The following is a 13,213-nucleotide window of genomic DNA, read 5'->3' on the forward strand; positions in this document are numbered from 1 at the left end:
TGGGATTAGTTTAGTAAGTATAATTTGGGTTTAGAAGGACTTTGGCCACCGAGTGGAATTAGTTTCACTCGACCGGTCATATATGTCCTTTTTCCAAAAATTAAAGGCCAATGGGTTTGAAGGACAATACGTGCAAAGACTCCATCCCAAACGTTGAGGCCTCTAATAAAAGGGCCCATTCTTGACTTACCAAGAAGACAATGTCATTGCATCTTTTTCATCTGTACTTTTTTTTTTCTTTTTTATAAGGGGTAGGGGAAGGAGAAATGGGGGAGGAAATTATAACGTGAGGATTCCTAATTGCACAAGTATCTCACAGTTGTTGTATACTTAGTTTTCTCCAAATTCTCCGCTAGTTGCGCTAAAGATTGCAAATTGCAACGTACAATCGTATCAACAAACACACACGTTTCTTCCTTAGTATTCCCATGTGGAACATCCACAACATAAGATTCCACCACCTCCGTCCCTTCACCATCACCACCATCCTCCTCCACCGTCCGATGAAGCGTCGTCACAGACCGATAATTACTCAACCGGTGCTCCCCACCGACAATACTAATACTCATAACATGCTTCTCATCGTCTAGAATTTCGAGCCTTTCGATGCTCGTAGCCGCTGGGAGACCGGAGATGACGTGGACTTCCCTCAGGGAACCGGTTTTTTTCCCGTCTCCGAGGATGACGTGGCAGCTCTTGAGGAAGTGCTTGTAGGTTTGCGGGGTGTCGAATCGGCTGATAATGGACCATACAGTGTCGATGGAGGTGGATATGGATTGTACTATGGTGGAACAACATTGGTTGTTGTTGGTGGGACCCACAGCATGGTTGTGGTAATGGAAGAGGTTGTCGGGGATTGGCCATGTGGGATGTTGTTGTTGTTGTTTGTGGAAGTTTTTGGAGAGTGTGGTGGTGGTGTTATGGTGGTTGATGCGGTGGAGTTGAAGTGTGGAAGTCATCTCTCTGAGAGTTTTCTTGTTGTGCTTTGATAAGAGAAAGTGAGATGAGATTCTGAGAATGGATTCTGATATAAATATATAAATGATGATAGATGTATATACATGTAATCGATCATGTACAAACGCGCACGCACATTAGGCTTAGATTAATACATCGTTAGCCGCTAAAATATGTCAGCCAAATTTTATTTAGACAAGCTATATGACATTACAATTGACGTTCGAATAAAATGGTAAAATGTTTATATTAGACACTTCTCTTTCAAAAATTGAATTTATTTTTGTCCGTGATCGCAAATGCCGATTATGTAAATAAGTTAATCACTTAAAATATATCATATCTTTTAATTATACACATCATTCTCAATTGGAACATGCCTGAGATTTGACAGCTTAGTGAGGGTAATTTGTATAATTAACGGAGGTGACATATTTTAAGTGGTTAACTTATTTACCTAACGGACATTTGAGAACATGCGCAAAAAGATTTTCAAAATTTTAACTGAAAGTGTCCAATATGAACATTTTATCATGTGTTCAATTGGAACAAGGTTTAGTTCTAATATCTAAATGAAATTTGCTACCAATTTTGAGGGAATGTCAATGTATTAAGCCAGTAAATCATGAGTTTAACTATTTATTTCCCTTCAATTTATGTGACGATATTGACCGGACACAATTTTTTTTTCTTTTAAAGATTAAAATATTTGGCCTAGAATAAACCTCGTATCCTCTACAAAAAGTAAATCTACCTCCGTAAATAAAAAGATTGTCTCGCTCTTTTTAGTCACGTAAAAAGATTGTCCTTTTTTATATTTAAACAATTTAACTTTATGAGATAATTTACAGTATGCCCACACAAATATTTAAGAGCATTTTAGACCACACATTTCAAAAAAATTGCTTTTTTATTTCTTAAATTTTGTGTCAAGTCAAAAGAGGATAATTTTTTTGGGACGGAGGGAGTAACTATTACAATAAACCTTGAAAATATTTGTCTAGTTGTGTCATTTTAGTTTTGATAAATCCTCGGAGAACATCAACTTTAGAGACAAAATTATAGAAGAGTTGGCGTTCTAGCTAACTTCTTACGTTAGGGCCATGCAAGTTGATGATCAAGTTGTTGCTAAAAGCTCATTTAGACGCAGTCTGGAATAAAATTGCCCCACAACTTTCCTACAATTACGTTATCAGCCCAGTCAATTCTTGTGTGTGGTCGACTGACGAAATAGTTGTTTCGACAAGTTAAAATTACAAAAATAAGTCAAAAGCCATAAGTTAGAATTTCTTAATTTATGAATTTTGGCTTATACGTAAAAAAATATAAGCCCATTCAAACGGAAGTCTAATAGCGCATTTGTAGAAACTTACTAAAATGAACTTTTATTTTAAAAAGATTTTTTAAAAAAATACTTTTCAAAAAAGCACTTTTGGCAAAAACGATTTGTGTTTGCCAATTAATTAAAAAACACTTTTGAACAGCAATTAGTGTTTGTCCAAACTTTTAAAAAGTATTTCTATTAGTATTTTTCTCAAAAGTACTTTTAAAAAAAGTGCTTCTGGGCAAAAGCAGTTTTTTTAGCTTATGAAAAACTGCTTCTGCTACTCCCCAGAAGCACTTATTTTCTCCCAAAAGCTTGGCCAAACACCTCACTTTTTTTCAAATAAGCACTTATTGAAAAATAAGTACTTTTATGGGGAAAATAAGCTTGGCCAAACAGGCTATAAGTCGAGTTGGTTCGAGTCCAAGCTTGACTGAGATGAGCCAATTGTTTTTTTGGTAATTACTTCCTCCGTCTACTTTTATTTGTCTCTTTGAACTAAAAATAGATGTCCATTTACTTATTCAGTTCAAATCAAGACATAATTTATCACTTAGTTTCTAATTTACCCTTATTATTAATTATAATCAGTTTTCAATGCATTCTCCAAAATATTGAATTTATTATATTTAAAAAGTGATACAGTAAAATTGTCATTTTATTTATTGATCCGTAAGGGGAGTGTCAAGTCATTACTAGACAAATGAAAATGCACGGATGGAGTACTATATTAGAGTTATTTCGTATTTTAAGTAGGGGTGTTTTTGTCCCCTTTTTTTTTTGCCTGCAAAAGAGTGTCTAGTGATATAACTTTTAAAATGGTACTCCTCTGTCACAATTACAATTCAAATTTCGAGAGTCAAACCTTTTAATTTTGATCATATTTTCATACAAAGAATCTTTAAGTTTCTTGAAATAAATTTTACATATTTGAAAACGACGTAAAATGTACTATAAGTCACAATAATTGACAATTCAAAATATTTAAAAGCCATATGAAAAATTGTGATCAAATAAAAAACTCTTTTGAATCTCGAAATCCAAAAAATGCTACATAAACTGAGACGAAGGGATCAGTAGCTTATTATGTTTGGTTACCGATGTTAAAGTCGCTATTTGCCAAACATTTGAATTTTAGTACTATACAACAGTCCAACAAGGGCAACAACAAAAAATAAACGTAATCTTTATTTATACAATTTTAGTCAACATACAGTATATAATCGCTGTGTTATACACTAACTAATTACTTATTAAATTTGTTACTGTATATATTAAGTATATACTAACAATGATTATTTATACCATTACGACTAGGCTGTTGAAGCTATCTTTAGTCGACTAACTCAAAATGTTAAGATCTCATTTAACTTTGAATTTTGATAGATTCTTAAAATCAAATAGGCAAGTGGGGTAGAAATTAGATTAGAATGTTTCATGATGTCTTATTACGGTAATCTTTTATCATCCAATAGAATGGCTATCTTTTTAGTCACTTCAGCTATCAAATTATTGATTTTTTTCCTTACCTACCATTACTAAATGGGCGAAAATAGTTTTTTTTTTTTTTAAATGGATGAAAATCATTTTCAGCCCCCAATTTTATTTTAAAAATCAATTTTCTCCTCAACTATGAACAATAGATATTATCTTCCCTTTATTATATGCAATGTCTATTTTATCCTTGACATTTTCAATCATGCATCTATGTAAACCTTTTTATATTATATATAATTGTTTTTAACCTAGCTATTTATAAATTTTTATTTAAGTTCATTAATATTATAATTAGAATAATTCTTTTATGAATTCATCACAAAATGTAACGTTATTTTTTATGATTACTATATTAAATGCATTAAGTATGTATATATGTACGTACAAGTATATATATATGTATGCACAAGAATGTGTATGCGTATATTTAAATTTCATTCTCTCTTATACACTATTGTCTTTATAGATAAACGATTTAGTTGTCATTAATGAAATATTTTTTAAATTAAAATTTAAGATTCATTTACGATATAAATAAATATTCTTCTAATAATTTGTTATAAAATATATCTCTATTTTTATTAATTATGTTTGCTTTACGTGCATTGTAATATATTTATAAAGTTATTACTCCATAACCTATTATTTTCACGTGTATGAATAGTACGGTAATCTTTTATCATCCAATAGAATGGCTATCTTTTTAGTCACTTCAGCCATCATATTGTTGATTCTTTTTCATCACCAACCATAGTAGTACCAAATATGAAAATCATGCTAGCTAGGTTAATTAATTAATAAATATTTGTACAACTTTAACTTTTAACTGTTATTATCAAGAAGCTTCTTTACTGTCCGAAGCTTCAAATCTCCAAATTCCCCCACCCACTCTTCCTCAACTTGATCCCTTTTTTCCTTGCAATTCACATGGTGTTCGTGCAAGAAAGTTATAAAAGATCCATCAACTTCCATATATCGTTTTTAATATTATATTCCATTTGTTCCATTTATATGACATATAGTTTGAACTAATATTGATACGTGTTTTACAAATGCAATGGCTCTTTAAAAGAAATTTGTGGTAAAAAACCTGTCACAACGATTATGTGATTAATTTTATTTTTTTGAAATTTATTGCCTTAAACATATCACTGATTGTAAAAATTTCTCATCAATCATAAAATGGATGATGTAAAGTTAATTATTTTTAAATTTAAAATTATAAATTTTTTTAAGGAAAAAGTAGTAGACTAGAAACTAGCTACTACCTTTTAGTGCAACTTGCCGAGTTAGTTGTAATATAAATATTCTCTTTGGCCCAGTAAAAATTCTAAAGACCATTTGGATAACGTGTTAACAACGTCTTTTCACGTTATGTCATTCATCATCACTTAAAAATATTTGTAGTAAGAGGAACCATGACATATACTTGTTGCAAAGTACTTTGAAAAGCGTATGCACTCCAAATCGAGAGGAAGATGGACTATAAAACCTTTTGGTTTAACTAAACCTAGATTTTTGATACTATAACATTCTAATAAATATTAAAATTTAATAAAAAATCGGAGGTAAGAACCTAAAAATTGGATACAATAATTTAAATGCAATATCCGTTCAAATCACATGGAGAATTGGAATATTGTTCAGATATTTCACGATCATGCATTTGTTAGTACATTGGAATAACTTTTTTTTTTTTTTTTTGATTCAAACATTGGAATAACTTCTGTCTATACAGAAAAGCTTACCATTTAAGTTCAGCATTTTCCTAAAAAAGTAAAAGCTTTAGGAATAAAATTTTGATATTTCTGTAAGGGGCATATCAGCTTTTCTGAAGTGATGTAAACATATTAATCTCAATTTTGTTGTCTCGATTAATTTAAATTTGCCTCATGTAGACCTGTCAAAGAGATATATAAAATACTCTCTACCGAAAAATTATGCATTTCAGGGAATAATTAATATTCCTGCAAATTGTATGAGTGAAAACTAATAGTAGTAAAATAATTATTGTGAACAATGGGTTCACCATGCCAACTTCTTGCAAATTAATCATGAAGCTTTTGAACATTTGCTAAAAGACAAATTAAAAGGATGTTCAAACTAAAGATGAGACTTAAAGAAGAGGATTTGTGAGTAGAGAGAAAGGAAAAAATTTGATTCTCATTCAACTGAATTGTATTACAAGAATATCTGTACAAGTGGGTATATATAGACTTCACTTAACCGACTAACTAATCTCTAAATAACTAACTCCACTCCACTAACTATCTAACTAATTACAGTTGTCATCCAGCTGGGGCCAGCTGGCACCATCTGTGTACTCACAACTCAACACTCCCCCTCAAGTTGAGTTTTGGAACACATCCAACAAACTCAACTTGTTAATCAAATAGTTGTGCTGCTGTCCTCCTAATGCCTTGGTTAAGATATCTGCTTCTTGATCAGTTCCTAGTATATGCAATGTTTTGATGATTCCTTTCTGAATTTTCTCTCTTAAGAAATGACAGTCTATCTCTATATGCTTAGTTCTTTCATGGAAAATTGGATTTGCTGAGATTTGCAAAGCTGCCTTATTGTCACAAAATAGACTTACAGGCAACTTGATCTTCATATTCATCTCATTCAGCAGTCCTATAAGCCACAGAATCTCTGATATAGCTGAAGCCATGCTTCTATATTCAGCTTCAGTTGTACTCCTTGATATAGTCTCATGTTTCTTGGATTTCCAAGAGACTAAACTCTTTCCTAACTTAACGCAATACCCACTCAAAGATTTCCTAGTGACTGCACATGAGGCCCAGTCTGAATCACAGAAACCTGTAAGTGCATCATCTCTATCATCGCTCGGCAAAACTCCCAAACCGGGGCTTCTCCTTTCGAGGTATCCGACCACGTGCCAGCATCCATATTGTGATCGTTTTGGTGCGCACGCGAGTAGGAGATATCTGGTCTGGTCATTTCCAGATACAACAATTTTCCTACCAGTTTTTGATACATGCTCCTATCCTGTAGTAATGGATCACTATCATTTTCTCCACTCAAATGTTTATCATATTCAGCAGTGGTGAATTTCATGTGTTGCTCCATAGGTGTCATTGCAGGCTTAGCACCTGCCATACCCCATTCTGAGATTAATTCTAGTGTGTATTTCCTTTGAGTCAGGAGGATCCCTTTGTCAGATCTAAGAAACTCAATCCCCAAAAAATACCTCAATTCCCCTAAATCTTTGATCTTGAAATTCCTTTGCAAGGTGAACTGAGTATCTTTGATTAGTTCAATATCATTTCCAGTAGTCAATAGATCATCAACATAAATGAGTATCATTACCATTTTCTGTCCATCTTGTTTGGTGAACAAAGAATAATCATGCTTGCTTTAAGTAAATCCTGAGTGTATTAAGGCAGTTGTGAGCTTAATGTTCCACTGTCTTGATGCCTGCTACAAACCATATAGTGACTTTCTCAATTTGCATACCTTGGACTCCCCCTTACTGCCAAAACCTTGAGGCAGTACCATATAGACTTCTTCATGCAGGTCACCTTGGAGGAAGGCATTAAAAACATCCATCTGAAAAATAGGCCATTTGAACATAACAGCTAAGGCAAGGGCACATCTAACAGTAACCATCTTTGCAACAGGGGAGAAAGTGTCATGATAGTCTATCCCCTCCTGTTGTGTGTACCCCTTTGCTACTAATCTAGCTTTAAACCTCTCTATACTCCCATCCGCATGATATTTGACTTTGTACACCCATTTACACCCAATAGGTTGTTTACCAGGAGGCAAGTCCACGATCTCCCATGTGTGATTGCTTTCAAGTGCATCAAGTTCTTATTTCATCGCATTTATCTATCTATCATCTAGAATAGCTTCAGAGTAAGAGGTTGGTTCTGTGGTAGGTGAGGATTTAGAAAGATATGCTTGATAGGAAGGACTAAGGTGACTATAATGCACAACCTGATTAATGGGATGTGCAGTAGAACTTCGAGAAGTGGTGTGATCATGATGATAATCAAACAGCCAGATGGGAGGCTTGATGGCTCTAGTAAGTTACCTAGGAATAGGAGAAGAAGGAGCAGTAATTGGATAAGAAGGAAATTGACTATGGACAGGAGAATGTTGAACTGGAATTGGGCTGGCACTTAGTGAAGGAGAAGAGGGGGATAAAGAAACAGGACTTGGAGTGTGAGATGGAGAAGGAGGTGGTTGAGGAGGTGTGAAGTTTGGAGAGGAGGCAGAAGGTGAAGTGTTTAAGGGAGTAGAGGAAATGTCATCAGGAAAAAAAAAAAAAAAAAAAAGGTATAGAAGAGGACTAATCAGGAATAGGATGTTTGAAAGAGAAAATATGTTCTCTAAATGAAACATCTCTGCTAACAAAAAAGGTATGTGAATGCAAATTATACAACCTGTAGCCTTTTTTAACTGAGGAATAACCCATAAACAGAGCTTGGATGGCCCTAGAGGAAAACTTGTCAGGTGGATTAGGATCAGTAGCATAACATAAGCAACCTAAGGTTTTCATGTGAGACAGGGATGGTGCAGTGCCATGAAGCTTTTCATATGGAGAAATGCCATTTAGTAATGTGGATGGCAGCCTATTAATTATGTATGTTGCAGTCAGAATGCAGTCACCCCAAAAATTAATAGGACTATAACCTTGGAACCTTAAAGCTCTTGCCACTTCTAGAAGGTGTCTATGCTTCCTTTCAGCAATCCCATTTTGCTGAGGAGTGTAGACACATGTCCTTTGATGAACTATACCAAATGACTGAAACAAGGAAGCACATTGAGAATTAACAAATTCAAGACCATTATCTGATCGTATGGTCTTAAAGGAAGTATTGAACTGATTATGAACAAGATGTATAAAAGCTCTTAAATGCACAATACAGTCACTTTTGAACTTTAAAAGGAAAATCCATGTCATTCTAGTAAAGTCATCCACAACAGTAAGGAAGTATTTATAACCATTGTAAGTACTATGTTTATAGGGACCCCATATATCCATATGCAACAATTGAAAGGCATTTACATAAACAGTTTTATGAGTTGCAAAAGGAAATCTAGTCTGCTTAGCAGCAGGACAAACTGGACAATTACACAACTGAGACTTGTCACTCTTTATTTTTAGACTACTTATTTGACTAAGGATATGACTTGGTGCATGGCCTAACCTCTGATGCCAAACATGAACATTACTAGACAAACTAAAAAAACAAGTAAAAGCTGGAGATTGAGCAGACTGAGTGGATTGATCAGGTGATGGTGACTTGGTGGATAAGATGTAAAGTCCATCCTTCTCCTTACCAATCCCCATCACCTTGCCACTGTAGAGATCCCGAAAGAGGAAAAATCCAAGTAAGAAAGAAACAAAGCATTGTAAGTCCCTGGTCATTTTTTATACAGAAAGTAAATTGTACTTAAAATGAGGAATATAGACAATATCTTTAAGAGTTTGATTGTTGCCCAAATGGCAAATTCCTTTATGAGTTATTGAGGCTAATTCACCATTAGGCAAATGAACTTTGTTTTGATTTATGTTAGGGACAGGGGCGGTAGATGATAGCAGATTCAATGATGAGACCATGTGATTTGATGCACCTGAATCAACAATCCAAACATTAGTCTTAAATCCTGCTAGGAAACAATTTATTTTACCTGCCATGTTTGCAACACCTTCAGGTGTCTCTTCTTTGTCAATCAGACTGAGAAGTTTCTGAAACTGTTCAGCAGTAAATGCTTGCTTATTGAATTGATCACTAGATATCTTTGCTGATATGATCCAGAGTTGGATCCAGAAGAACCAGGTACCATCTGTCCTTCTGTTGCAATTTCCTCTCCAATAGTGATACCAGCATTGTTAGCAATGTAGGAACCTCCTTGCTTAGGTCTGTAATTGTCTCTTCCCCCAGAATAACTTGCAGTACCATAGTTTCCACCTCCCCTAGTACCATTATTCTCTCTTTCCCTATTTCTAGTGAACTTGAAGTCACTAGGGTATCCAATCAACTTATAGTAATTATCTTTAGTATATCCTCTTAGGTGAAAAAACTCATTGTGAGTATTGGGGTTCCTTGTCACTCTCCCATTGTAGTTACCTCTAGTAAAGCTCACATTGCTATTTCCCCTAGAAAAATTCACATTATTGTTACTCCTAGAAAGATTTGCAGCAGCGTTGTACCATAGCTGAGGATTCACCCTCCTCATAATGAGTTTTTTTATAAGAACTTTGTGCTGCTATGTTTAAGTGTGCCCTCTGACTTTCCTCATGAATTATTAGTGAGTATGCTTGATTTACATAAAGAATTGGTGTCATCATCAAAATTTGGCTTCTAGATTGATTATAGTTCTCATTCAATCCTCCTAAAAACTGCATTAGTTTTTGCTGTTCAAAGTGTGCCACAAATTCCCTCGATTTATCACATGTACAAGTCAGTGGAGGCACAAGAGATTCATGTTCTTCCCACAAATCACTCAATTTCGAGAAATACACCGAAACAGAAGAAGTACCTTGAGTTTGAGTTGCAATACCTCTGTGCACATGATACACTCTAGTTGCATTAACTTTATCGAACCGCTCCTTCAGGTCTATCCATACCTTGTGCGCATTTGAGAAATACACAATTCCATTTACCAGATCCTTCGATACCGAGCTCATAATCCACGACAATACCCTTTGCATTAACCCGCTTCCATTGATGAGCCATTTGACCTTCATACATCTCTTTCTTGCAAGTTCCATCAACAAAACCAATTTTATTCTTTCCTAATAGTGCAATCGTCATTGACTTACTCCATAATGTGTAATTTTCCATTCCAATTAGCAAACATTGAGCTAAATTGACTCCAGGTACGTCAGAAGATTGAAGAAATAATTGATCGAATGAATCGAATGTTGAACTACTTCTCTCAGTATCAATTCGACTAGATGTAGTACTTGTTTGGTTAATTTCGCTTGGAATCGCCATTTTCAGCTATGAATTTGAAGGAATGAGCTTCGATTTTGCGAAGAACAACAGATTGCAAAAAAAAAAAATCGAAGAAAATGAAGAACAAACAGATGAACTGGAGGAAGAAGAAATGATTTCAAAAAAACTAATTTCAATCACTGTGCATCGATTGGATCGCCATTACAATGGCTCTGATACCATGTTCAAACTAAAGATGAGACTTAAAGAAGAGGATTTGTGAGTAGAGAGAAAGGAAAAAATCTGATTCTCATTCAACTGAATTGTATTACAAAAATATTTGTACAAGTGGGTATATATAGACTTCACTTAACCGACTCACTAATCTCTAAATAACTAACTCCACTCCACTAACTATCTAACTAATTACAGTTGTCATCTAGCTGGGGCCAGCTGGCACCATCTGTGTACTTACAACTCAACAAAGGAGAAAGATGCAAAGGCAACGAGTCTTTTAATTTCTTTTTATGTAAACTTTTTTTGTGGTATTCTTCACATTGGCTAAAAAAGCAAATGGCAGTGTACATGTTATCACTTCATCATACACATAATTTTTTGTTTATTTTGTAGGAAACTGGTAAAACATGTTCTTCTATATATATACTATATGAATTATTTGAGTTTTATCCTCATCTGTTATATTTTGGTGTCATTATCATTATCATTAGCAAATCATCTAGGTAAAAATATCCTTCTACATACTATATATTTTGGTGTCGGTACCATTAATGTTGTTAGCAAATAATCTCGTATTTGCCCTTGATTCCAAAAGACCGCTCCAACCAGAAGTCTAGAGTGTAATTTTGAATCATGATCCAAACAAAATAAAGGGGTAATTTGAGCATTTTGAAATATTTTGACACGTTAAATTTACTAAATTCATGTTAAAGCTCTGTTAAAGTCAGGACGACAAGACTATATGCTAATAACGAGGATACGAATGCAAAGAATAACATATGATAAAATAAATATGTTTCGTGTAGTAAAAAGGTAAATTTGGACACTAATCTTCCTATTATTTATTCTATCATTTGTTATATGGAATCATTTTATTATAAGCAAGTGATACCACCTAAAAGAAGGTACTCATCCCATTGCGGGTATTTGGATTTATCTTCATTTCAACTTGAGCTTTGTCTTATTTGAATATAATATGTACTGATAAACGTTCTAGATATGTTTTTTTTTTCTTTAACATCATCAACTTGTTTAATTTTTTTTTTTTTTTTTTTTTGTGCTTAGCTCGGGGTTGGTTGTGTTGGGGGGCGGGGGAGCTGGGCGTTTCCTGCAGTACTTTTTTGTGTTAAAGAAATTGCCATTAATGTACCAACAAGTTGCAATTTTTTCATATACAAACAAATAAATGATGATAAAGTTTATGCCATTTGTAGACAAAATATCCAGCTAACACTTTGAATATTGACAGATTTTTCTTGAAGTTAATTGCAATTTGGAACAAATTAAAAAAATAGCAATTTGAAATTAATGATCTTATAAATTTATGACAAGTTGAGTTCACTGTACATCGTAAGTATCACGAGATTCCTTCTAGATGAATTAAAATGGATATTTGACAAAAGAAAAATACTAAATAAAGGCTGAGCTTTTGAGGTACTTTAATGATTTAAATTTATTTAGTACAAGTGTACAACTACCTAATGAATTGAAAATCTTGAAAATTTTAATTGGCTTTATATATGTATGGCAATATGCATGTTAAATAAGGAAATAGCACAAAACGAAAAGAAATTAAAGGAGGAATAGAACAATTACCCAGTCAATGAGGTGATTAAAATAGAGTGCAAGTTGCTTAATAACTTAATTAAGTACAGTACTGCACTGTGTTAGATTCGTTCTTCCATCATGTACAATCGCTTCGAATTTTGATTCATGGGAAAAAAGAAAAAGAATAGGAACCTAAAAAAATTCAAAGTTAAAAGGCGAACTTTATATCAGTCAATTACTTTGTTTTTTCTTGTAAGAAGGTAATAATCTGCTTGCATTAATCTTTGTCAACATGTGTATATATACAAAAATTCTAGGCTATAATGAAGGTAACTAAATATACACCTAACCATAATGGTAACTAAATATTCTTCTAATATATTTACATCAATAAAGATGGTAACTAAATATTTACATAATATTCTAACACACCCCCGCAGTCGAAGCGGGAGGTTTGCGGACGCTTAGGCTGCCGCGAAAATCTTCAAATAGAACCAAGGGAAGACCTTTAGTAAATAGTCCGCGATCTGATAGCGCGATGGGACATGTAGGACACGTACATGACCACGAGCAACTTGTTCACGGACGAAGTGAATATCCATCTCGATATGCTTAGTGCGTTGATGTTGAATAGGATTGCCGGATAGATATATGGCACTAACATTATCACAGTACACCAACGTAGCCTTTCGTATTGGACAATGAAGTTCTAGAAGCATTGCGTAGCCAACAAGACTCG

At 33.9% G+C, this 13,213-nt stretch overlaps 1 protein-coding gene across 1 annotated transcript; it reads right to left on the minus strand.

Moving 5' to 3' along the window:
• Positions 1–225: 225 nt before the first annotated feature.
• LOC132068392 (abscisic acid receptor PYL4-like) lies at positions 226–1,097 on the minus strand. The gene has a single exon (XM_059461965.1). It carries the CDS (start codon positions 957–959, stop codon positions 297–299), a length of 663 nt encoding a protein of 220 aa, XP_059317948.1. The 5' UTR covers positions 960–1,097; the 3' UTR covers positions 226–296.
• Between the last annotated feature and the right edge of the window lie 12,116 nt (positions 1,098–13,213).

This window comes from Lycium ferocissimum, chromosome 8, assembly GCF_029784015.1.
Source record: "Lycium ferocissimum isolate CSIRO_LF1 chromosome 8, AGI_CSIRO_Lferr_CH_V1, whole genome shotgun sequence".
Classification (NCBI taxonomy): Eukaryota; Viridiplantae; Streptophyta; class Magnoliopsida; order Solanales; family Solanaceae; genus Lycium; species Lycium ferocissimum.

Coding starts and splice junctions, on each gene's coding strand:
- LOC132068392 (XM_059461965.1), bottom strand. CDS start 959: ATGACTTCCACACTTCAACTCCACCGCATCAACCACCATAACACCACC.